This window comes from Xyrauchen texanus, chromosome 42 (genome assembly GCF_025860055.1).
Source record: "Xyrauchen texanus isolate HMW12.3.18 chromosome 42, RBS_HiC_50CHRs, whole genome shotgun sequence".
In the NCBI taxonomy this organism is placed as follows: Eukaryota; Metazoa; Chordata; class Actinopteri; order Cypriniformes; family Catostomidae; genus Xyrauchen; species Xyrauchen texanus.
This window is the reverse complement of record NC_068317.1, coordinates 32074862-32100946: the sequence shown is the minus strand read 5'-3', so window position 1 is coordinate 32100946 and position 26085 is coordinate 32074862. Positions and strand designations below refer to the sequence as shown.

Sequence of the window (26085 nt, the reverse complement as noted above, 5' to 3'; positions counted from 1 at the left end):
CTTTTAGGCAAACAGAACCCCCCTTCCACTAGGCTGCTACGGGCCTGGTGTTTAATGTAGTCTAGGTTAATTTAGTTTTACCTTGCATAGATATGTTCATTATTTGCATGTCTAATTTTAACTTTACATCTTATATCAATTTGCTGGTCATAGAAAGGTGTTTCGATATTTTTACTGTTCTGCAAGTGTGGGCCTGTCCTGCCACGTTAACCCTGTTGTCTTACATTTGAGATCATTAGTTATCATGTTTTAATTTATTCATTTGTCTAATTCTAATCTCAGACTCTGAGCTGACTCTATTGGTTTCATTTCGAGTGGACAGTACAGTAATGACCGTGTATGATCCATCACGCGAGAAACAATGAGTGTGACTAGTCACTGATGACATGACTCACTGCGGTCATTTACCGTGTTAATTAAGAACATGGAGCCGGAGGCTCTGAGGAATTGAGCAGCGGTTACATTACCAGAGGACGGGGGAGATTAAAGCCACTTCATAATCCTGCAGAATTTGGTTATAAATAGTTGATAATAAAGATCTTGTATTTTAAAGTGTCACTCATTGATTTACTGTGACCTTTAAGCCGATACCGCAGTGAGGGTTTCATCCTTTTGCATTTTGTCTGTTGTTCATCAGCAGTTTGAATCAGTAGGGAACATTCAACGATGAGATGACAAACGATTAACCAGAGACAGTATAAGCAGGAAAAGACCACTTGTAGAAAAACGAATGCGGAAAATCAGCATCAACGAACAATTGGCGATTCTAGGAAAGGAAGATCCACTTTTAGGCATTGCCTGATCTTTTTATGTCTGAACTGTGCCCCACCGCTTTTTGTGATGAGGAATGTTTTTTCCATCTGCTTTAGATTTAGCTTGCGTCTGGGACGTGTCTAGTACGTGAGTCAAGGTCGCCAGTTTCCATTTGTTCAAGTCCAGCTCGAGTGGCGATCCTGCGGTAGAATTTGTTATTGTGCATGTTATGATTAGTGGTCGAACAATATATCGGCGATATCGGCCGATATTCTGAGTTTTTTAATTATCGCATCGATAAATGCAACCGATGCATTTTCCCGTTTGGCCGATTTATTTCTTGAGGGCGCTGAGAATCTCCTGCTTGCACGTGAAGCATCTGAGACGTGTAAATGACCAGTCACAGTTTGTTTTGTTGTTACATGCCATCATGTTAATACAATAATAGACCGGTGTGCAACACATTGTCATTTAAACGGTCCGCATATCAGAGCCGCTGCAGACACATTTACATTTATATACATTTATGCATTTGGCAGACACTTTTATCCAAAGCGACTTACAGTGCACTTATTACAGGGACAATCCCCCCCGGAGCAACCTGGAGTTAAGGGCCTTGCTCAAGGACCCAACAGTGGCATCTTGGTGGTGCTGGGGCTTGAACCCCCGACCTTCTGGTCAGTAACCCTGATCCTCAACCACTGAGCCACCACTGCTTCAATCTTTCTCTCTCTCTTCAACAACTTATATAATGTTATATAATTATAAAAGGCAAATATCAATAAAACTTGCATTATATACTGTCTGCAAATATGCAGATATCTCAATTAAACAGGTGTAATAAACCAACCTCACAAAACTTGAGCAGATCCGGTATCCTGTGGAGCGCTCGTTTATTTACCTCTAAAACACGTATTATAACAGCCTCAACAGTTCCCTGTCACTTATCTAATGGTAAAAGGCAAATATCAATAAAACTTGTATCATATACCATTTGCAAATATGAAGATATCTCGTTTAAACAGACGAGGTTCACGAACCTCAAAAATTTCATGAAAATCCAGTGTTTTCTTCCTTCGAGCGCTCATCTAATATCTTGTCTTCCATCAGCCAGAATCAAAAACTTCAGGATCAGGATCAAAATTTCCTCTCAGTCACAAATCATGGCGGTCCGTCTGTAACAATCCAAGCAGACGATCCAGTCCGTTTAAACGGTCAGGAGATTGAGTCTCGCGCTGGACCCGCACGAGCAAGTGAGTGCAACTTTAAGGCTGCATCCGAAACCAGGACCCAAAACCCTCATACTCATAGCGAAAAATGTTACCACTAGACCAACAGATGCAACAATGTCAAATGCAGGGATGAAATTACCAAATTAAATGTCCAATGTTAATAAGAGCACTTGAAATGGTCAGAAACAATTACCTTTTTTTTTTACATTTCTGTTTGTAGTGCAGAAACCTCTACATAACTGAAACGATTCATATGCAAGTAAATCCGGGTCCACATCCACAGAATATCTGGGCTGACCATCAACAGAGGAGCCGTGACATTCAGCAAGATATACATACAGTGTCCTAGTGATATCATTAGGTCATGCACAGAGAATGCGTGTAATATATATGCAGATTGTCCAATCTGTTTTTATGGGATTCAGTCTCTGGTTATCTGCTCTAAGATGGTTTATGAAAATGGAACCAGCTACAAATGGAGTCACAGTAGATTGAGTATGTCGACGAACAGCCTTATAGCTAACAAAGCCAAGTACAAGAACTATATTGAGGATTCCCTAAATGGATTGGAAGGTCAAATCCAGGCCTGTGAAGTGAAGCAAGGGAAGTTACAGTATGCTAGTCTGTGCTTACTGTAATTTATGTTCACCTGAAAGCAAGATTTGAAAGAATACTTCACCCCAAACGACAATTCTCACCCTTATCATTAGTGCACCCTTGTGTCGTCCCAAACCTACATTTACATTTATGCATTTGGCAGACGCATTTATCCAAAGTTGCTTACAGAGCCCTTATTATAGGGACAATCCCCCCCCGGAGCAACCTGGAGTTAAGTGCCTTACTCAAGGACACAATGGTGGTGGCTGTGGGGATCAAACCAGCAACCTTCTGATGACCAGTTATGTGCTCTAGCCCACAATGCTACGTTAACATTAGCAAATGCATGAGTTATTCTTATTATTAATCTTTGTTAATGTTAGTTAATAAAAATACAATTGTTCTGTAACGGGGTCAAAGGGAAAGGAGGCGGCGAGAACCGGCTTGACAATATGAATAATAATTTAATGACTAACTTGAAGCAAAAGACATACAACACAAACGCATACAGGGCAGCTGCCTGTAGCTCTCTCTCTACCGAACTGCCACCTCCGGCCGCCTTTATCCCTCTCGTCGGCTTGATTAGCCTGATTAGGGGCCGGGCGTGAATCATCACGGCCCGGCCCCACCCTCCTCCTTACCACATGTTCATTGCTAGTTCATGTTAACTAATGAAGTTTACTAATATTAACAAATGTATATGAATTTTAAAGTGTTACTGATATTTTTACAGGAAAACAAGACAAAAATATTCATATTTTTTAAATGTAATTTTTTAGCATTTAAAGTTTGGACTTATAAGTGACTAGTTACAGGCTTGTTTGCAATTATAACGTATTTATTAGACCTTTGTTCGTTGATTTCATACCCTTGAATAATAGCCTCTTTACATTTGAACTTATTAGGTTAAAATAAAAGATACCAATAGTTAGAAAGGTGCCGAAAACATCAATTATAGGTTCTCATTAAACAATGTGAATGTGCAACTTATAAGTGTCAAATAAATATTGAAATAAGAGACTTTTGATGCTTAGTGTAAATAGCAACAAACAGAATCTTCATCGAACTAATGGCAAATGGCGTTCAATGCAATTTTCACCCCTAATTGAATACCAGCATACAGTACAGGGGCATCACTGCAGTATGTTTATTGTGTTTATATAGTCCCAAAAACACCCTACACCAACACCAACCCCTAACCCTAGACCTAGACCTAACTCTAACCTAACCCTAAGCCTAACCTAACCCTAACCTAACCTTAAACGTAACCCTAAACCTAACCTAACCCTAACCTTAAACCTAAACCTACCTCTAACCTAAGCCTAACCTTAAACCTAACCCTAAACTAATCCTAACCTAACCTTAAATCTAACCTAATCCTAACCTAACCTTAACCTAACCTTAAACCCAATCCTAACCTAACCTATCCCTAACCTTAAACCTAACCTAACTCCTAACCTTAAACCTAACCTAACCTTAAACCTTACCTATCCCTAACCTTAAACCTAACCTAACCTTAAACCTAAACTAAACCTAACCTAATCTTAAACCTCACCTAACCTTAACCTAACCTTAAACCCAATCCTAACCTAACCTATCCCTAACCTTAACCTAACCTAACTATTAACCTAACCTATCCCTAAACTTAAACCTAACCTAACCTTAAACCTAACCTAAACCTAACCTAATCTTAAACCTCACCTAACTTTAACCCTAACACTAAACCTACCTCTTACCTAACCCTAAACCTAACCCTAAGGTAACCTAAACTAACCTTAAACCAAACCCTAAGCTTAAGCCTAACCTAACCCTAAACCTAACCCTAAACCTAACCTTAAACTTCACCTAACCTTAAACCTAACCCTAACCTAAACTTAAACCTAACCTTAAACCTAACCTAACTTAACCTAACCCTAACCTAAACTTAAACCTAACCTTCACAGCTTTGTTGAAACACTATAAGTAATCAGCCAATAAAAGCTTAATAAATACTTTATAATGTCCATAACTAGTCACTTAGAAGTGTAATTATTAGTCTTATTTCTGATCCCTAAACTAATGTGTTACCAAATATTTGCCATTTTGCTTCTCGAGGAACTGTATATTGCTTTAAGGATGTTTAGATATTTTTACTTGAAAACAAGGCAAAAATCTAAATAATTTTCAGTGTTTAATTTGACCCTCCAAAAATATTCTCAAATGTAATTTGCACTTCACACATTCAACTTAACAGTGTTATGATTTGCTATCATATGAGTTCATAAGGCTTGGAATATAGCACACAAATCGTACGGACTATTTTCTGACAGTTTCGTGGTGATTTCTTGGTCATTTTTTGAACTCGACTACGTCCGTCCCCGGTCATTTTCATTGTGTCAAAAAGAACATCCTGTTGTGTTCCACAGAAGAAAGTCAAACAGGTTTGGAACAACATGAGGGTGAGTAAATGCTAACAGAATTTCATATCTGGATGAACAATCCCTTTATATTCACTGTATTTTGTACACTGAGTGCGAGCTGTGTAAAATGTCAATGGTAAATTAATTCATATTCCCAAACAGAAAGCACGCACATGCTCCTGTCTTTAACTCCAATCACAGCTCTTGTTAGCCGCCGCGTCTGGCCTCTTCTCTAGGGCATGCGCTTGCTCTTTCTCTCGCCGCTGACATTCTCGTGTTTGTTTGTATCTGATCTGCATGAGGGACCTTTTATGATGTCATCTCTGATATGTCTCGCTGGTGGAAGAGACTGTACAGACATTTGACTCTGGCACTGTAACTTCTCAGTGTCAAGTGTGCAGATAAGATCCATGACTTCATCAGGGTGATTGACACCCGCAGAGCTCTTAACGACAGCAAACTCCATGAATATACTCAGAGGAATTCCCGACTGGATTAGAAATTCCCATTGAACAACAGTAACACTGTTTTTGCTATTTACACTTTATATTGATTCTTATACAAAGAAACAAACAAACAGAATAAACAAAAATATATATATACAGAATCAACTTTAACTCCCATTATTTCCACCTCCCCAACCCCACCCTGTCCCTCGACAAACATCCCTGTGGTCAAAGATGGGACACAATGCACACATATAAACAAACAAACAAAGAATATTTGAGAACATACAAATATTAAAATCAACATACAAAGAGAAAAGAAAACCACAAAGAACACAATCCACAATTATGGAAAAAAAAACTCTGTTTTATGAATCGGGCAAGAGTTTCCCTGCTTTGTTCCCCGACTCAAAGTATGTCTGCCTTGCCCTGGTTAACCAAAATTAGCTGAACTCTCTTAAACCATTAAATGACATTCGGTGCTTCAGCTCTGTTTCAGCACTTTTAATACTCTTTTCTAATTCTATGAATTCCTGTGCTTTGATCTTTTTAATGAATGAGGCATATTGTATGATCCGCCCCCTAATGGTGCATTCACATACAACGCGAAGAACATTTTCACCTTGCATTGCTCGCGTTAGTTTGTCTGCTGGATTATAAATTTGTGTTTAAACTTGCGTTTGCGCGAGTAATGTGAAACCCCAAGTATTCCCGCTTCTCATCCGGAAAAGGACAGGAGGCGGGGCTTCTACGACTTGGTTTATAGTAAAGTACAACCAATAGCTGGAATCAAGTAGACGCGCATATTTTCAGAACTTGCCAGGTAGTTCAACTTCCTCGCTCACTTTCCTCCAAGCGATGTCTTTATTCGTGCGGTCTCTGTACATGTATGAAATTGTGTCGTACAATACTGGGTGCCCACACACCGCTACAATTCATCAATTTTTCCAGATTTCTTCTGCTACTACATCAGTACGTCAGTGACATCTGGACAATCTCAATGCTGATAGGTTTTTGCGACAATGCCTCATGAGGATTTTTAGCTCGAGATGAAACATTTTAACTCACACGAATACGCGAATGAAACGAATGAAGCAATTTTGCGTTTTGGAATCACGCCATACGCTTCATTCAAGCCGCCTGGCGCGAATTCGTGTCTATCCGCATCTTTGCATTGACTTTGTATGGAATCGTGCCTCGCGAAACACACGCACCGCGTTGTATGTGAACACACCATAAGAACAGCCTTAATCATCTCCGATGCCACGCCCACAGAGGACACTGAGGACCAATGGGGTTCTACATAAACATTGACTTCTGTCTTTAACATTTTTGAAATGCTGTGTCCTTATTTTTTATCTGTTTGAGACATTTAAATTGTTTACTTATCAATGTGATGACTCCCCTGCTCGAACAAGGACTACAAAACACATGCCCACCCCCCTGGCGGTTTGCCATGTCAGTCAAATTTGGAATGAGCCCCTCCAAAAACGTCACCATATCTTGAGCTTATTTTCCCTTGGGCATTACAACAAAACGAACATTATTACGTCTTCTCCGATTTTCCATATCCTCTAGTTTTTCCCACACCATTAGCCTTGGTAGCAGGCGGGTTAGCCTGTAGCTATGTTAGCCTATATCTCTTTTGGACGACTCCAGAAACTGTTTTTCAACATCGTCCATTCTTGCGATCAGGGTGGTAAGTTTAGTCTCCATAGATTTGGATAAATGTTTTTTTTGTTAATAGCTGTTTTTTTATCACTATATTTCGACTTAATTATGCAAAATAGAGTGGTTTCTAGTTTTATATAATTTTTTATACAAGGTTAATTTCTGTGTTCAGTTTAACGTTATCTCAGTTATATAAAATAGGTTGTTTTATAGTTTTATTTGTTTTTAATAAGTATAAATTTATGTGTTTAATTTAATGTTGTATCGGGGTGTTTTTATTTTTATTAGTTTTTTATTCAGAATAAATTTCAGTATTCAATTTAATGCTTCCTCAGTTAAATAAATTAGGTTGTTTTCTAGTTTTATTCGTTTTAAATAGTTTTAAATTCTATGTTTTTTAGTATTATTAGTTTATATTTTGCGTAAATGTAAATGTTAAATTTAATATCACCCTAATTTTTTTTTATTTCACACTCAAAAAATATTTTTGCTTATTTTTAGGATTTAAACATTTAAATTTAATAACAAAACTCCCTCAAATTTAATTGTGTAATATTTAACTAAATGTAATAATTAAAACTAATTTTTTTTTTTAATTAAAGATAAGTAAAATTTGTTATAAAATTAAAATGTGTAAAGAAAAATTATTTAACATTTTTATTTTGGCACCCTGTTTTTTTTTTTATATATTTGACACTAGTTTTAAATTAACAATAGTTAACTATTCATTTTTATTTAATTGAAACATTACAATTTTGCAATTAATTTAAAATGCAAAATAAAATTAAACTGTACATTTAATATTGTCACCCTAATTGTTAATTGACACAGTATAAAAAAATATATATTTTTGATTTACAAATTTTAATTTCATAAAAATATCCCATCAAATTGAATTGTGTAATATTCAACAAAATTAAATTATTAAAACTTAAAAATATTTTTGTATTTTATTTAATTAAAGATTGCTCAATCAAATGTTGTTATAATACTAAAATGCGTAAATTATGTTAAATTTTTATATTGTCACCCTAATTTAAAAATATATATATTTTAGCCTATTTTTTAAATGAATGCATTTTAATTTCATAACAAAACTCCATCAAATTGAATTGTGTAATATTTAACTAAATTATATTAATAAAACTTAAATCATTTAATTTTTTTTTTATTTAATAAAACATTACTCAATCAAATTTTGTTATGAAATTAGAATGCGTAAATCTAAAAATATTTTTTGGAGTGCGCCATAAATAAATATACAATAATCAGGTGATATTATTTAATTAAAACTTTTTTTATATTTACAAATATTTTCTTCTTTAAATGGCATCAAAATAGTCAGCTACTGTTTCTTATTAACTTACGGTTATGGAAGTGTAACTAACTACTTTTTAAAATAGCAGCTTGTGAGTTTGGGGTGGGACTGTCTGTTTTTCTGACCAATGGAAGACTGGTTTTAGGAGAGTTTGGAAAACACATTTGTACACACATTTCTGACACCCTTCATTTCTAAGTCGCTCATGTTCAGACTTGTTTTTTGCCACCTGAACAGACACGAGTGGACCTGTGATTGCATTTGTTGGGATGCATGTGCGTCACAGCGAGGTCTAAAAATCGGATCTCTGGCCTGGAACGATCGGGTCCATTCAAACACAGAGCCATGATCTCAGAGACAAGCTGCTCTCCTTCATAGCATCAGAACCGCTCGCCCACACAATACACAGAGAGAGAGATGGAGAGCAGCGTCCTGACGTAACCTACAATTAGGCTCATCAACTCTACTGGGTTGCCATTTGACATCCAATGCACAATGTTGAGTCCTGAAGCAAATCCAGTTGATTTATGATGCATATGCAGTTAAATATCATGATTTTATTCTTCTTTATCATTTAATGAGAATGTTGAATGTTATTTAATGTGCATGTCCTGTAGCATTTGGTGGTGCAGAATGGCACTCGTAACCATCGAAAGGCTCTTGCACATTCAATTTGAACAATACATTGTGGTAATTGGATAGGGCTTTGGCGACGTTACTCAAACGTGGTGGCGGGTGCTAGGTTTAGTGACCACGCTTGCAACTTTAAGTCCTTAACAAGCAATTATCCTAATTAGAGACCTGCATTTAAGATACACTAGAGGTGCTGTTTTGAAGGAATATGTACATTTTATAATACTTAATATTGTCTAAATTTAATTGAGTATACAAATGTTTTTCATACAGTGAATATTGAAGTGGTCATAGTTTTAAACGTAATCGTTTGTATTTTTAAAATGAATTTTCATAGTTTAATATTGAAAGTCTGGCCGAATAAGTCAAATCTATCCATAAAATGCATTTGAAAAGCACCAAAAATAAATGATGATGTTCGATTTTGTTTTACAGTTTTTTTTAGTCGCTAACAAGCGTTTGTCCAACCAGTTGTCACATTTTCAAAACTCTAAACACAATTTGCACAGCATCGGCCTTTTGTGGCATACCATTCACACATTTCATGTCGTTTTCACACAATATGCATTCAGTGAACACATTTCCACAATGCTTACATTTTCTTAACAGACAAGCGTTTACCTCCCAACAAAATGATGGATTGTTTTTGTAGTATTTACAAATGTTAACACACACCATCCCACAATAGCAAAAACAATATTCCAAACCTTAGATACAGTATAAAAACCTCTGATTCTGCAATGATATCAGTTCAAAAACAATATATCTCAGCTGATAATAAACAAACAATTGAATAATTGACACACAGCTGATTTATGTTGGGTAAATTGGGCCAACCACAACTGATTCCAGTCTGGCTTAGACTCAGTGGCAGGGGTTATTTTTTTCTATTACATTGACACTTATACAGTAAAAGGAGAACTTTGAGGAGTGTTGTTTTTGGAAACAGAAAAAGACAAACACTGTAATATCTGGACGAGGAACAGTAAGAGCAAGGGGCCCAGGGAGAAGAGCAGGCCCAGTGAGACATGCAGTGAGAGGAGCAGTGAGAGATGCAGGAGCAGTGAGAGATGCAATGAGAGGGGCAGGAGCAGTGAGAGGAGCAGTGAGAGGTGCAGTGAGAGGTGCAGTGAGAGATGCAGGAGCAGTGAGAGGAGCAGTGAGAGATGCAGTGAGAGGTGCAGGAGCAGTGAGAGATGCAGTGAGAGATGCAGGTGCAGTGAGAGGAGCAGTGAGAGATGCAGGTGCAGTGAGAGGAGCAGTGAGAGGAGCAGGTGCAGTGAGAGGAGCAGGAGCAGTGAGAGGAGCAGTGAGAGGTGCAGTGAGAGATGCAGTGAGAGATGCAGGAGCAGTGAGAGGTGCAGTGAGAGATGCAGTGAGAGGTGCAGGTGCAGTGAGAGATGCAGGAGCAGTGAGAGATGCAGTGAGAGGAGCAGGTGCAGTGAGAGATGCAGTGAGAGGTGCAAGAGCAGTGAGAGATGCAGTGAGAGTTGCAGTGATAGGAGCAGGTGCACTGAGAGATGCAGTGAGAGTTGCAGTGAGAGGTGCAGGAGCAGTGAGAGATGCAGTGAGAGGTGCAGTGAGAGATGCAGTGAGAGGTGCAGGAGCAGTGAGAGATGCAGTGAGAGGTGCAGTGAGAGATGCAGTGAGAGGTGCAGGAGCAGTGAGAGATGCAGTGAGAGATGCAGGTGCAGTGAGAGATGCAGGAGCAGTGAGAGGAGCAGTGAGAGATGCAGTGAGAGGTGCAGGTGCAGTGAGAGATGCAGTGGGAGGTGCAGTGAGAGGTGCAGGAGCAGTGAGAGATGCAGTGAGAGGTGCAGGAGCAGTGAGAGATGCAGTGAGAGATGCAGGTGCAGTGAGAGATGCAGGGGCAGTGAGAGATGCAGTGAGAGGAGCAGGTGCAGTGAGAGATGCAGTGAGAGATGCATTGAGAGATGCATTGAGAGGTGCATTGAGAGGTGCAGGAGCAGTGAGAAATGCAGTGAGAGGAGCAGGTGCAGTGAGAGATGCAGTGAGAGGTGCAGTGAGAGATGCAGTGAGAGATGTAGTGAGAGGAGCAGGTGCAGTGAGAGATGCAGTGAGAGGAGCAGGTGCAGTGAGAGATGCAGTGAGAGGTGCAGTGAGAGATGCAGTGAGAGGTGCAGGAGCAGTGAGAGATGCAGTGAGAGATGCAGGTGCAGTGAGAGATGCAGGAGCAGTGAGAAGGAGCAGTGAGAGATGCAGTGAGAGGTGCAGGTGCAGTGAGAGATGCAGTGAGAGGTGCAGTGAGAGGTGCAGGAGCAGTGAGAGATGCAGTGAGAGGTGCAGGAGCAGTGAGAGATGCAGTGAGAGATGCAGGTGCAGTGAGAGATGCAGGGGCAGTGAGAGATGCAGTGAGAGGAGCAGGTGCAGTGAGAGATGCAGTGAGAGATGCATTGAGAGATGCATTGAGAGGTGCATTGAGAGGTGCAGGAGCAGTGAGAAATGCAGTGAGAGGAGCAGGTGCAGTGAGAGATGCAGTGAGAGGTGCAGTGAGAGATGCAGTGAGAGATGTAGTGAGAGGAGCAGGTGCAGTGAGAGATGCAGTGAGAGGAGCAGGTGCAGTGAGAGATGCAGTTATTTTGTGCTTTTTTTAGTTCCCCCCCTTTTTATCTGGGCTTTATGTTGTTGTTTTTTTGTTCAGAATGCTCTTGTGTGTTTCATGGATATTTTGTTCACTGTCAGCAATACTGTAAAACGTTTTCTGTTCTATCATACCGTGTTTCTACTGTTACTAGTAAACAGTAAAGGAAAAAAAACTGATTTGCTTTTTACTGGAATGCTTTTGAATGTGAACATTACTGTACATGTGGACATACAGTTCCCAACCAAGAAATTTAGTGTAAAAACGGTGGATTACATGTTTTGCATGCAAATACCTGTAAAACTGAAACATGAAAGTCTTTGCAGTTTTTGTAATGTCAACAATAGCCAGTATTTTGAAACCTGGTGTACTTTGATTGACTGCATGTACCTTGTGAAGTGAAAACAAGTGTTATTCTTTGACAGAATAATTTCATTTTCAGTCAGATGTCCAGTGTTTTGGTGAGGTTAGTGTGTGCAGAGAAAGATGTGTTCTATTTTGAAATTAAGAGTTAGTATATATTGAACAAAATGAGTTTTTGAGAAGAAAATGATCCATTTGGCCAATTGTGTTTTGTAGGTGTGAGTCTGTGTTAAGAGTTTAGAAAAAATATCTGAAGTATGGGTTAGCGCTTGTTAGCGATTGAAAAAAACTGTAATGAGACCATCATAGAACAAAAAAAACAAAAAAAAACCTTAATAAATCTGTTCGTTTTAGTAAAAATGAACCCCTCAGACATGAAATTGCCCTAAATGTAATTTTTAATCCCTTTTCTCCCGAATTTTGAATGCCCAATTCAAACTACTTACTAGGTCCTCGTAGTGGCGTAGTGACTCGCCTCAATACGGGTGCTGAGACCGTCAATCGGCGCATCTTATCGTGTGACTCGTTGTTCATCACACTGCGGAGACTCACAGCATGTGGAGGCTCATGCTACTTTCCACGATCCACACACAACTCACCACACGCCCCATTGAGAGAACCACTAATCACCACCACGACGTGGTTACCCCATGTGACTCTACCCTCCCTAGCAACCGGCCAATTTGGTTGCTTAGGAGACCTGGCTGGAGTCACTCAGCACGACTCCAGGTGTGATAGTCAGCGTCATTACTCTATGAGATACCCAGACCCCTGACATGGTGTTATTATATCAACAAAGAAATAAAAATAAACTTGATAATCTATCAAATACATCATTAAAATACAGGTGAAATGAACATCACCACCTTCTTCAATGTGTCAGTTTGAGTATGTGTGTGGGTGCCAATGCCGAAATTCAGCAAGGCAGAAAAAGCTTGAGACCTTCAGTGCTGTTACAACAGAAAAGCTGCAGGGTTTGCTCTCTCTGTCTCTCAAAGGAAACGCTGCTGCCTGAAATTCTGCTGCGAGGTGAGAAAACTATTCCAGCACGTTGGGTTTTTGTTCAGTTGTGCTGGACACAATGTGGGCTACATGGCCTTCTGGGCATGAGTTTCTGAAATGTATGGAAAGAAAGAGCGGGTTTATGCACTGCACTCTTGCCCAGGAAAGAACACATGATCACTTACATAAAAGTTGTTTATCCTCTCACTGGTGGCACGGTAGAGCGAGAACACTCATTAGTGATGAACGTCGATATGTCTGTCATGTCTTTGCCTACTATTATTACATGGCTTACTGGAAAACTGGAATGTGATTGGTCAATGGAGTCCATTTCTTTATATTTTCAGAAGAAAATCTGAGTGGTGCATGCTCATGCAAGAATCGGCGTTTCAATGCCAAGGCGCTGTGGGTGGTTGCCAGGACGTTGCTATACGTTTCCTAATGTGTTTTGAGTGGTTGAAAGCACACCGCTATGTGGTTGCTAGGATGTTTTGTCTTATGTGGCCTTTGTTTGGTCTTTCAAGGAACACAAAAGGAGATGTTATGCCACATTTACAACTTGCATTAATGTGTTTTTAGTGATCGGGTTGCTATTAGATATGGTAAATGGTCTGCACTTATATAGCACCTTTTTAACCTTAACAGTATTCGCTTTACACTGTGACACATTCACCCATTCATACACACATTCAAACACCAATAGCATGGCAGAGCTGCCATGCAAGGTGCTAGCCTGCCATTGGGAGCAACTTGGGGTTCAGTGTCTTGCCCAAGGACACTTCGGCATGTGGAGTCATGTGGGACTAATCCTGCGATTATTGGCTGACCCGCTCTACCAACTGAGCCACAGCCGCCCAGAAAGAGCTTGACCACATTCAAAGAGGGTGTAAATGCAAATGCATTTTATTTAATCTGGATATAACTAATGTAATTGAAGGAATATTTTTGGTTCAATACATGTTAAGCTCAATCGACAGCATTTGTGGCACAATGTTACATAAAGTGGCATTAATGTTAACAGTTGCTTCCGCGTCTGAGACCGCCAATCTGCGCATCTTTTCACGTGACTTGTTGAGCGTGTTACCATGGAGACGTAGCGCGTGTTGAGGCTTCCTGCTATTGTCTGCGGCATCCACGCACAACTCACCACACGCCCCACCGAGAGCGAGAACCACATTATAGCGACCATGAGGAGGTTACCCCATGTGACTCTAGCCTCCCTAGCAACCGGGCCAATTTGGTTGCTTAGGAGACCTGGCTGGAGTCACTCAGCACTGTCTTTGGTCTTATTTTTCAGTAAAAGTATCTAAACTTCTATAAAAGACCTTTACAAAATGAAATATTAAGATTGTAATTAAGTTTCTAGACTGAAGTTCTGAGCAATTACACTGTCCTCTTTCCTCCTCAGCTGTGAAGAAACCACTTGGACAGGAGCCTCAGGATGAGAAGATGGCAGCCACTTTGTTTCCACCGGGTCCTGACAGTCTACACCGGTTCACTCGTGAGTCCCTGGCAGGAATCGAACAGCGGATCACCGACGAGGAGGCGCGGAATGCCAAGAAGTACCAGGAGGACCTGGGTGACGTGGAGCCGCTCAAGTCCCGGCCCGACCTGGAGGCCAGCAAACAGCTCCCGCGAATCTTCGGAGACATTCCGTCCGAACTGGTGGGCGTCCCACTGGAGGACATCGACCCATTTTACTTCCAGAACAAGAAAGTGAGTGTTCCGGACCTGTAGTGGACATACCATGAGTCCAAAAGTGCTTTATGATACTGCTATAAAAGGATAGATGACTGTTGATGAGATTGTAGATAAAGATTCTGTTCCAAAACATAGTGAGCCTTCGAAGGCCGTTTTGTAGCTGAACCGGAACCTCATTTCTCAACCTAGCCAACAGGGTAAGAAAAATATAAACCGTTGTCCCTTTGAATCTATGAAAGTGAATGGTGACTAAAATGCTTTGTTTGGTCTTTGGACTTCGACTTTGGACTTTTTTGAGAGAAAACACTGACTATTATTGATAAAGGACAGCTAGCATCAAGCATACAGTTCTTATATTTGTGGTGAATCAGAGCTACAGGAACAGCATTAGCTGATGAGTCAGTGAGCCGCTGTTAATACGAACTCTGCTGCACTAGCTTCTCTCTCAAACACTCTTCCTTTCATAAATTCAGACAAATCTCCATTTCTATGGATTTCAGCTAAACTCTTTGACTTAGAACTCCTTTAATGCCATTTTCCCACCAGTTTCGACTGCGCTAAGCTGTTACAGTAGCAAATACTAAGAAAGATGACTGAATTGACACTTTACACGCCACCCTGAAAGTTTGGACTCTCCTTGTAGACATTTTTTGCAAAGTTGGCCCTCAGTTTCGGAGAAAAGAAATCCATAAGAAATCAGTATAGAAATATAACCTTGCTGAAAGTATATAATAATTCTAATTTGGTTTGCTGGTGTTAGCTGGTGTTAGTCTCCTAAACTGGCCAAGCTGGTGTTAGCTTGTTTAGCTAGTCTCTCAGCCTCGCCAAGCCAGTCTTTAGCTGATTTAGCTGGTCTTCTAGCCCGGCCAAGCTGGACTTTAGCTGTTTTTTCAGTCTAGTTTAGCTGGTGTTTAGCATGTCTAGCTGGTCTTCCAGTCAGGTCAAGCTGGTTTTTAGCTGGTTTAGCTGGTCTTCCAACCTGGCCAAGCTGGTGTTTAGCTGTTTTTCCAGCTAGGTCAAGCTGGCCTTTAGGTGGTCTTGCTGGTCGTCCAGCCTGGCAAAGCTGGTCTTTAGCAAGTGTTCCAGCCTGACCAAACTGGTTTTTAGCTTGTTTTCTAACCAGGTCAAGCTGGAATTCAGCTATATTTTCAGTCTAGTTTAGCATGTCTAGCTGGTCTTCCAACCTGGCCAACCTGGTCTTTAGCTGGTTTTCCAGCTAGGTCAAGCTGGCATTTAGGTGGTCTTGCTGGTCTTCCAACCAGGGCAAGCTGGTCTTTAGCTGGTTTGGCTGGTCTTCCAGCCTGGCCACGCTGGTATTTGGCTGGTTTAGCTGGTCTTCTACCCTGATGAAGCTGGACATTTGCTAGTCTAGCTGTTCTTCCAACCTGGCCAAGCTGGTCTTTGGCTGGTGTTGTAGCCTGACGATGATGGTCTTTATCCAGTTTAGCTGGTCTTCCAGCCTAGTCAAGCTAGTCTTTAACTGGTTTAGCTGGTCTTCTTGCCTGAACAAGCTGAATTTTAGATGGTCTAGCTAATCTTCCAACCTAGCCAAGCTGGTCTTTAAGTGGTTTAACTAGTTTTTCAGTCTGGTAAAGCTGGTTATTAGCATGTCTAGCTGGTCTACTTGCCTGGTAAAGCTGGCATTTAGCTGGTCTTGCTGATCTTCCAAGCTGGCCTTTAGCTGGTTTATCTAGTTTTCTGGCCTGAAAAAGCTTGTCTCTAGCTGGATTAGCTGGTCTTCCAGCCTGGTCAAGCTGGCCTTAAAGTGGTCTTGCTGGTCTTCCAGCCTGGTCAAGCTGGCCTTAAGGTGGTCTTGCTGGTCTTCCAGCCTGGTCAAGCTGGCCTTAAGGTGGTCTTGCTGGTCTTCCAGCCTGGTCAAGCTGGCCTTAAGGTGGTCTTGCTGGTCTTCCAACCTGGTCAAGCTGGCCTTTAGGTGGTCTTGCTGGTCTTCCAACCTGGTCAAGCTGGCCTTTAGGTGGTCTTGCTGGTCTTCCAACCTGGTCAAGCTGGTATTTAGGTGGTCTTCCTGGTCTTAAAACCTGGCAAAGCTGGTCTTTAGCTGGTCTTCCAGCCTTACCAAACTGTTTTTAAGCTGGTCTAGCTGGTCTTCCAACCAGGCCAAGCTTGTTGACTGACAAGGTCTCTGTGTTAGGAATCAGATGTGTGGCAAGAGACTAGCGACAGTCAGATCATGAAATGGGGATTAAAATAAATAGTTCTCCCCAAAATGAAAATTCGTTCATCAAAGCAGAATATCCGTCCTCATGTTGTTCAGTACAATGCAATTTTTTCAGTAGAATACAAAAGGGGGTTTTAGCTGAATATCTAGGCCCTTATTTTTCATGCAATGTCTCTTTAATCATCATTTAAACCCACAGCGTGTGTAGTGTTAGGGTTGGATTCCCCTCTGCCCTCCCCGCTTTGTTTTGTTACTCTCCAAATCTGCTCATGTGGACCTGCAGTTGGCAGATGATATCCCAGAGGAAATGTGAGGAAAGTGGAAACAAACAAGGCAAACTTGACCTACATGTTACATAAGAGTAGAGAACATATGGCCGGAGAGAGCAAGCTATTTAGAGAGGCTACAAAGGCCACGGCTCTAGAATGCTGAGAAAGGCACCTCGCATGCTGCTAATAAAGATGCCGAGCATTAAAGGGATGTGCTGCCACATTTTGCCACTGTCGCGACTATAAAATATGCTGACCCTCATGCTGCCTGCCTGCAATTATTCTTTGCGCCATGACTCCTCGCATTATTTATGTGATGGCAAGATGGTGTAAATCGAGCTCTGCAAGGGGGCCATGAATCCTCACCAACCGTACAGCATGTTTGTGCAGCACAGGTACAGAAAAGCTCCCAGGTACTGCCAACCATGGTGACAGACGGGCATCCCTCGAGAGCACATATTCTCCCTTTGTGCCCTGTAGTAATGTATTTTCATGTTATGGACACACCGGTGTATTGTTTCCTGCTTTATTATCGTAATTACAAGCTTGTTAGAAAAAACTGTTTTTCTACCCTCTCAAAAATGTGCCATGCTTTCCAAAGTCTTCCCGAAAACGCCATTGTATTAAAAGAAAAGACAGAATGATTCTTATAGGGTTAAAGGCTCATTTTATAATAGAGATAATAACTACAGTAATTGAAATTATGGTTATCACTGTAAAAAATTGTTCTCCTCTTCATACAGGAGAGCGACTTGTTTGCTTAATGCACGGTGCGCAGAAGTGGTGCACATTGTTCGGCGTGATTCTCTGATTGGTGGATAGTTTCTCCCAGGGCTGGACTGGTAATCTGGCATACCGAGCATTTTCCCGGTGGGCCGACGCACTTTGGGGCCGATCAGGGGCGGAAAGCCATCAGAAGAATGAGCGGGCCGGTGGGTCGACCACGATGCGTGCCGAATGGGACGCGATAAGCTAAAATGAGCCGCCGTGTTATGCAGAACAGACCACAAAATGCAGACACGATATGCAGAAAAGGACAGCGAACACCCCCAACTCAATATACTAATTCTAAGATGGTTTGCTGGTGTTAGCTGGTGTTAGTCTCCTAGACTGGCAAAGCTGGTGTTAGCTTGTTTAGCTAGTCTCTCAGCCTCGCCAAGCCGGTCTTTAGCTGATTTAGCTGGTCTTCTAGCCCGGCCAAGCTGGACATTAGCTTGTTTGTCAATCTAGTTTAGCTGGTGTTTAGCGTTTCTAGCTGGTCTTCCAGCAAGATCAAGCTGGCCTTTTGCTGGTTTAGCTTGTTTTTAGCCTGGTCAAGCAAGTGTTTAGGTGGTTCATCATACGGTAGAGCGACTTGTTTGCTTAATGCACGGTGTGTAGAAGTGGACGGTCGCTGCAGAGCTCTTTTGGTGCACATTTTCCGGCGTGATTCTCTGATTGGTGGATAGTTTCTCCCAGGGCTGGACTGGTAATCTGGCTTACCGAGCATTTTCCCGTTGGGCCGACACACTTTTGGGCAGATCAGGGATGGACTGGCCATCGGGAGAACAGAGTGGGCCGGTGGGTCAACCGCGAAACGTGCCGAATGGGCCGCGATAAGCTAAAATGAGCCGCCGTGTTTTGCAGAACAAACCAATAAATGGCGCCGCAATATGCAGAAAAGGACAGCGAAACGAGGTATCTTTGAAGGCATCCTCACCTTTCTGCCTCGCTTTTGTAGATGTCTTAACAACTGAGGCATGCCAAATGATGACTAAAATCTCACTAGGTCTTGGAACAGAGCTAGAAAGCGCAGAGGGGACTAGCTAGATCAGGGGTCGGCAACCTTTTTGACATAGAGTGTCATTTTTTATTTTCCTGGTCAATGCTGTGCTCACGATGCGTGTTTAGCTCTTTTCTGTGAATCGCAACTGCAAAATCCTAAAAGTTTATTTCCAGGTTTAATTTAGTGTAAGGGGGTAAGAACCGCTTTCCCTGGGGGAGGGTGTGTCTGCTGGCTGCCGGCAGGTCATCCCCCGCCTTTCTAAATCTGGGAGGGACAGGAGAAGTGAAGCAATAATAATTGAAATAGGGGGTACTTCCAGTAACAGCGCAGTACCCCCGACAAAAATAAACACTGTAACATTTAAAAGAGAGGGAAAAGGTCAACACGGAGCGACAGTGGGAGAGAGAGAGATAAAAAACACTTACTCGCCTGTTCTCCGATAGGCCGTAGCTTGGTCCCCGGCCACTCCTCCAACCTCTAACGGACAACAGCCGCGCCTTACCGGGTGGATCGGAGGCAGTCCTCCGGCCCCTGGCAGACGGAACGTCCCGCCACATTCTCAGGAAACAGAAGTGGTCTCCCCCGCCCCTGGGAGCGGTTCTCCCGGGAGCCCCTCCCCGCTTGCGGTCGCGGCCGTCCGACCACTCTCAGGCGGCCGGGCTCATCCGTCCCCTGGCAGATGGCCACGGCTGCTCCGTTGGGGTGGATGGTAGTGGTGAGGACTCTACTATGGCGCATCCCTCCTCCTCCATGCATGCCATAGGTTGCCGACCCCTGAGCTAGATGCTAATAAAGATGGTGTATGTAAGAATGTCTTTATGATTTTAACACATTAAATAAGCTTGTACAGTAAACTTGTTTCAGCTTCATGTTGGTTTTTTTATGTGAAAGGTCACTTTTTCTTTCTTTTCTTCTAACTAACCTTTCTTTCCTGTCTGTGTTCTTTTCTCCCAACAGACTTTTATAGTACTGAACAAAGGAAAGGCCATCTTCCGGTTTAGTGCCACGTCTGCACTCTATATTTTTAGCCCTTTTCATCCTGTTAGAAGAGCATCAATAAAGATTTTAGTACACTCATATCCTTTTTGGTGAAACTGTGACTTCAGAAGAGTTCTGGAGCTTTGCATTGATTGTGCATTGAGGGTTTCGGTCCATTTTACAGTATCTAAATATATGAGTATCTAACCTGTGACTTCAGGACTATGACAGGATTTCTAAACCTTTGCAGAAAGTACTTTTATTACTTTTTAGAAGTATATTGAGGTTAAAACAATAGTTACAACTTTCAGTTGGATTGACAGGAGAGTAATGCACAAACGGCTTAGAAAAATCACAAATGTGAGGATTTATCATCTCATTTGTTTCACATAGACACCAATGAGATTTAGCAAATTGAGCGTTTTGCTGCTTTTCAGATGCTTCTCCTGAGATAAAGACTGAAAAATAAAAAATGTAGCTGGTTAAACGCAACCCACATTTATTTTATAGCTCTATACACTTACTGTATGTTGACAATTGACTCAACTGAACAATTTAATTGTTTTAATTTTTATCATTTTTATATTTTTTCTTTTTCTTATTTCTATTTCTTCTTTTTTTGTTATTTTATCATTTCATTTAATAAATGTTATTTATTTATTATTATTTAATTTGTATTTATTAATGTATTTATTATTTTTTAATTATTTCATTTAATTTAATTTAATTTAATTTTTATGTATTAATTTTGTATTATTTTAATTTAATTTAAATTGATTTTGTAATTTAATTTAATAAACTTTTTCATTATATTATATTATATTATTTAATTTACATTTATTTTTTTATTTAATTTAATTAAATTTTTTCATTATATTATTTTATTTTATATTATATTATTTAAATTTATTTTATTTTATTTTTTTATTTTATTTTATTTTTCCATTATATTATATTATTTTATTTTAATTTTTAATTTAATTTTATTTTATTTTATTTTATTAATTAACTTAATTAAATTTTTATTTTCATTTTAATTTAATGTAATTTTTATTTTAATTTTTCATTATATTATATTATTTATTTTAATTTAATTTAATTTTTTTATTTTATTAGAAGCATCTGAGACAAAGTCGATAGCTGTGAAAGTGGAACGACTTTGGGATTATTTTTCCAGTGGAGTTTCCCAACCATACAACAGTGAACATCCACGTCATCAGTGAATATGAGAATAAGTTCTCGCCTTCTTTGCAAATGAATGACTCACTATCTGACATTCAAAGGCTGTGCCACATATGAATGTCTGTTGAGTGACTAAAGCCAACTCAAGTTCAGATGATTGTGTTTTCCCAAAGCTCCGTCTACACTCGCTCCAATCGCTGCTAAAAATACCCCACAGCCCTGTTCGCCTGGCTGACATGTGCAAATATTGGACTCGTGGACACTTTGCCAGTCTGGAGTTGATAAGCAGGTGAAGCGGGTTTGCACTGAAGGTGTCGCAGTGGGCAACTCCAACCCCGCCTTAACATCACACCCCTTTTAAGGTTTGACCGCCCGCTACACATCTAGCCACCTAATATCAGCCCAAGTAGTGCCCGGTCTGATATAAAGCTGTAATATCAGACCACTGGAGAGACCGATTGACCAATCAGAATAGAGTATTGCCTGAGAGCTGTGTACTAATTCATTATACCATAGCAGATGTTTAGCCAGTGACCAGTAAGTGCCCATGGGCAAAGATGGCAGCAAGCAGGTTTTGTCTAAGCTCTGCATGCGCTAGTCGAGCAACTGCCATTGAGATGAATGGGATTGCTAACGCTAGCTCTCTCCAGGTATATTAGCACTCCTTGGGCATGTGGGTGAGTGTGTGCCATGCGGTCGAGCGGTTCACTTTCAGGTGTCGACACAAACGGCACACATCCGTGCTAACAGCATATTTCCCATGAGAGCCGAAGCCTGGAAACATGCTTGATTAAGCAGTGCCACAAGAGCGCTGGGACACAGTCTCAGAGAGACAGAGAGGGTGAAACGCAGCCCGCTGCGCCACGCTGGAGAGATTGGACTCATTAGACAAGCGTGAGAGATGTGAATCTCAAATCAGGCAGACCTACCAGAGAGGAAAATAACTACAAAACACATCCTCAGATGGCACGGAGACTCCGAGGCTTTTCCCAGAGCTGACAGGCAGAACTTTTGGTTGTCACGTATAGTGCGTTTAGAAGACCGAGAGTTTAGCACTCAAGGGCCACATACATGCTGCAAAGTATTGGGAGTGATGACCTCATTTAAATGCAGAACTGAAGAGTCACTTGCAAACTTCCAATAGTTGATAAAGTGATAACCACAGCTATGAGTGCATTTACATGCACGATCTGATGCTTAACAATATTACACAGGCAGCTGCCCGTAATTCTCTCTCTCTAGAACTGTCGTCACTGGCCGCCTTTATCCCTCGTTCCAGCCCGGCCCGCCCTCCTCTGCTCCACAGTCCTCCTGACGTAGCCTCAGGCCGGGGATCCCCCGGCATGACGTACACCCCCCGTGCCTTGCGCCCCGTATGCCGGCTGGTCATCCCTGCCTTCCTCTAACTGGGGGGAGACAGGAGGGGAAAAAAACCACAACAAAGAAAACTAAATAGGCGAGGAAAAGGCCAACACAGAGCGACAGAGAGAGAGAGAGAGAGAGAAACAGCTCACTCGCCGGTTCTCTGATGTGCCGTCGTGTGGTCCCCGATCACTCCTCCACACTCTCAGGTGGACGACAGCCACTCCTCCCCGGGCGGAGTCAAACCTCTGACCCCCAGCGGACAGAACGCCCCTCTGCTTTTCTGCCGGCACGTGGGGAAACTCCACCACCCCTGGCAGCGACTCCATCGCTCCAGGCGGTTGGGGAGTCCCGTCCCTCCTCGCATCCGGACGGTCAGGCTACTCCGTCCTCCGGCAGATGGCAGCGGCACTCTCCTGGGTGGACGGCACTGTCGAGGACTCTACGACGGGCATCCCTCCTCCCTCCTGGGACATACAGCACTAGTATAGAGTTGGGATATTGTGGATAGCAACCTAATGCTCATATAAGCCATAACTCTGATCATTTGGACTTTGGAGACTTTAATGAGAAATGTTTGAGTTCATACTGAGATCTTGGAGACTTCTGAATATCTGAGCACAGTTTGAGAGACTGTTGAGACACACATGAGATTACTGGGGTCGGTGAAAACATCTGAGAAGCAGGAGACCTCAGCATTTGCTCTCCATTTAATCTCATTTAAGCATCTAAGAGAAACAATCGAGCCATTGCGGTGACCTCATTTGTGACTTTTCTTTCCGATGGGGTACAGTAAAAAGTAAAACTTTTTATACGTGTCAAAACATGTTGTGTTTCAGTTATGATTGATGACTTCTTTTCTTAACCGTAACTACTTTATTCAGCCTTTTCATAATGTTCACTATTTTGACCAACTGTTGTTTCATGGCGATGTCAGAACCGGCGCAGTGGGCCAAATATGTCGAGTGAGTATCGTTCTCTTCTTCTTCTGCATCACTCCTGTCCGTCCCTCTTTACCCGACTCCGAAACATCTCTTATTGAACTGACCTCTGACCTGTTTGTTCTGATGTAAAGCTTTGCCAGGTGTTTTTTGGTTTGTCGACGTCAATTAGAAAGTAAGTTAATGATTTGACTACCGGAACATGACACTGCTAATTACACATTTGTTATGCTCTACTGGAATGAAATCATGGTATGAATGTCATAAACAAACAAACTCCAAAAATCTCAATTAAGAGAATGTTGTTCAAAAAATCCCAATGAAACTGTAAAAGGAATGAAAGGTAATTGTCAGATCAAGTTAGCCATTTAGTTTTTCAGAAGAACATGGGTTAAATCTATCTATCTATCTATCTGTCTGTCTATCTATCTATCTATCTATCTGTCTGTCTATCTGTCTGTCTGTCTGTCTATCTATCTATCTATCTATCTATCTATCTGTCTGTCTGTCTGTCTATCTATCTATCTATCTATCTATCTGTCTGTCTGTCTATCACTCTATCTGTCTGTCTGTCTATCTGTCTGTCTGTCTGTCTATCTATCTATTTATCTATCTATCACTCTATCTGTCTGTCTGTCTGTCTATCTATCTATCTATCTGTCTGTCTGTCTGTCTGTCTGTCTATCTATCTAACTGTCTGTCTGTGTATTTATCTTGCTATCTATCTGTCTGTCTGTCTCTTTATCTATCTAACTGTCTGTCTGTCTGTCTGTCTGTCTGTCTGTCTGTCTATCTATCTATCTGTCTGTCTGTCTATCTATCTATCTATCTATCTGTCTGTCTGTCTGTCTGTCTGTCTGTCTATCTATCTATCTATCTATCAAATTCAAATTGCTTTATTGGCATGACTGTACATATTACAATATTGCCAAAGCTTGGAACACATAGAATAATTATAAAGACATCAAAATAATAAAGTATATAACTTAAATTTAAATGTACAAATTAAATTCATTGTACAACTTAACAGTGTAACAGATTACAATATCTGTGAACATCGATACCACAGTGTTTTAACACACATATACACACACACACACATACATTACTGAGGGTCACTGTGGTGGACAGTAGGGAAACACACTGAGGTCAGACACACACACACACACACATACAAATCTATCTATCTATCTATCTATCTATCTATCTATCTATCTATCTATCTATCTATCTATCTATCTATCTATCTATCTATCTGTCTATCTATCTGTCTATCTATCTGTCTATCTATCCATCTATCTGTCTCTGTCTATCTATCTATCTATCTATCTATCTATCTATCTATCTATCTATCTATCTATCTATCTATCTATATGTCTATCTATCTGTCTATCTGTCTGTATATCTATCTATCTGTCTGTCTATCCATCTATCTGTCTGCTGTCTGTCTATCCATCTATCTGTCTGTCTTTCTTTGTCTACCTATCTGTATATCTATCTGTCTATATGTCTATCTATTTAACTGTCTGTCTGTCTGTCTGTCTGTCTATCTATCTATCTATCTGTCTGTCTGTCTATCTATCTATCTGTCTATCTATCTATCTATCTGTCTATCTATCTATCTATCTATCTATCTATCTATCTAACTGTCTGTCTGTCTATCTATCTATCTATCTAACTGTCTGTCTGTCTGTCTGTCTGTCTGTCTGTCTGTCTATCTATCTGTCTGTCTGTCTGTCTGTCTGTCTGTCTATTTATCTATCTGTCTGTCTATCTATCTAACTGTCTGTCTATCTATCTATCTAACTGTCTGCCTGCTCTGTCTATCTATCTGTCTGTCTATCTGTCTGTCTGTCTATCTATCTATCTATCTATCTATCTATCTATCTATCTATTTGTCTGTCTGTCTGTCTGTCTATCTATCTATCTGTCTATCTATCTATCTATCTATCTATCTGTCTGTCTGTCTGTCTATCATCTATCTGTCTGTCTATCCATCTATCTGTCTGTCTGTCTATCTATCTATCTATCTATCTGTCTGTATATCTATCTATCTGTCTGTCTATCCATCTATCTGTCTGCTGTCTGTCTATCCATCTATCTGTCTGTCTTTCTTTGTCTACCTATCTATCTGTCTGTCTATCTATCTGTCTGTCTGTCTGTCTATCTATCTATCTATCTATCTATCTATCTATCTATCTATCTATCTATCCATCCATCAATCTGTGTGTCTGTCTGTGGATTTATCTTTCTATCTCTCTGTCTGTCTGTCTGTCTATTTATCTGTCTGTCTGTCTGTCTATTTATCTGTCTGTCTGTGTATTTATCTTGCTATCTATCTGTCTGTCTGTCTGCTGCCTGTGTATTTATCTTTTTATATGTCATTCCTTCTTGGTGTCTGCCTGTCTGTCTGTCTGCCCAATGTTTTATCTATCAGTCTATTGTTTGATTCTGTCTCTTGTTTGGTTGACATATCTCTCTGTCTGTATGTTGCTGTCATTTGACCCTGCAGCTGTAGCGGTCCAACCATTGTCTCATCAATCTGTCTGTTCATCTCCTTGTCTGTCTCTCAGTCTTGTCTGTCCATCACCAGCATCAGTAAGAGCCCCAGCACCCCCACTGAAGCCCCGTCCATGCATACGTACATCCAAACGGATAGAACGGATTTATCCCATGTTTTCCCAGCACATGC

The 26085-nt window shown here is 40.9% G+C and overlaps 1 protein-coding gene across 1 annotated transcript in view; it reads left to right on the top strand.

Annotated features, from left to right (window-relative positions):
* LOC127635198 (sodium channel protein type 4 subunit alpha B-like) overlaps window positions 1–26085 on the top strand; it is a 161551-nt gene that overhangs the window by 14260 nt on the left and 121206 nt on the right. Inside the window, 3 exon segments of the mRNA XM_052115070.1 lie at window positions 14425–14732; window positions 19888–20006; window positions 23328–23417. Coding sequence (XP_051971030.1) covers window positions 14466–14732; window positions 19888–20006; window positions 23328–23417 — 476 coding nt within the window. The 5' untranslated portion in view covers window positions 14425–14465.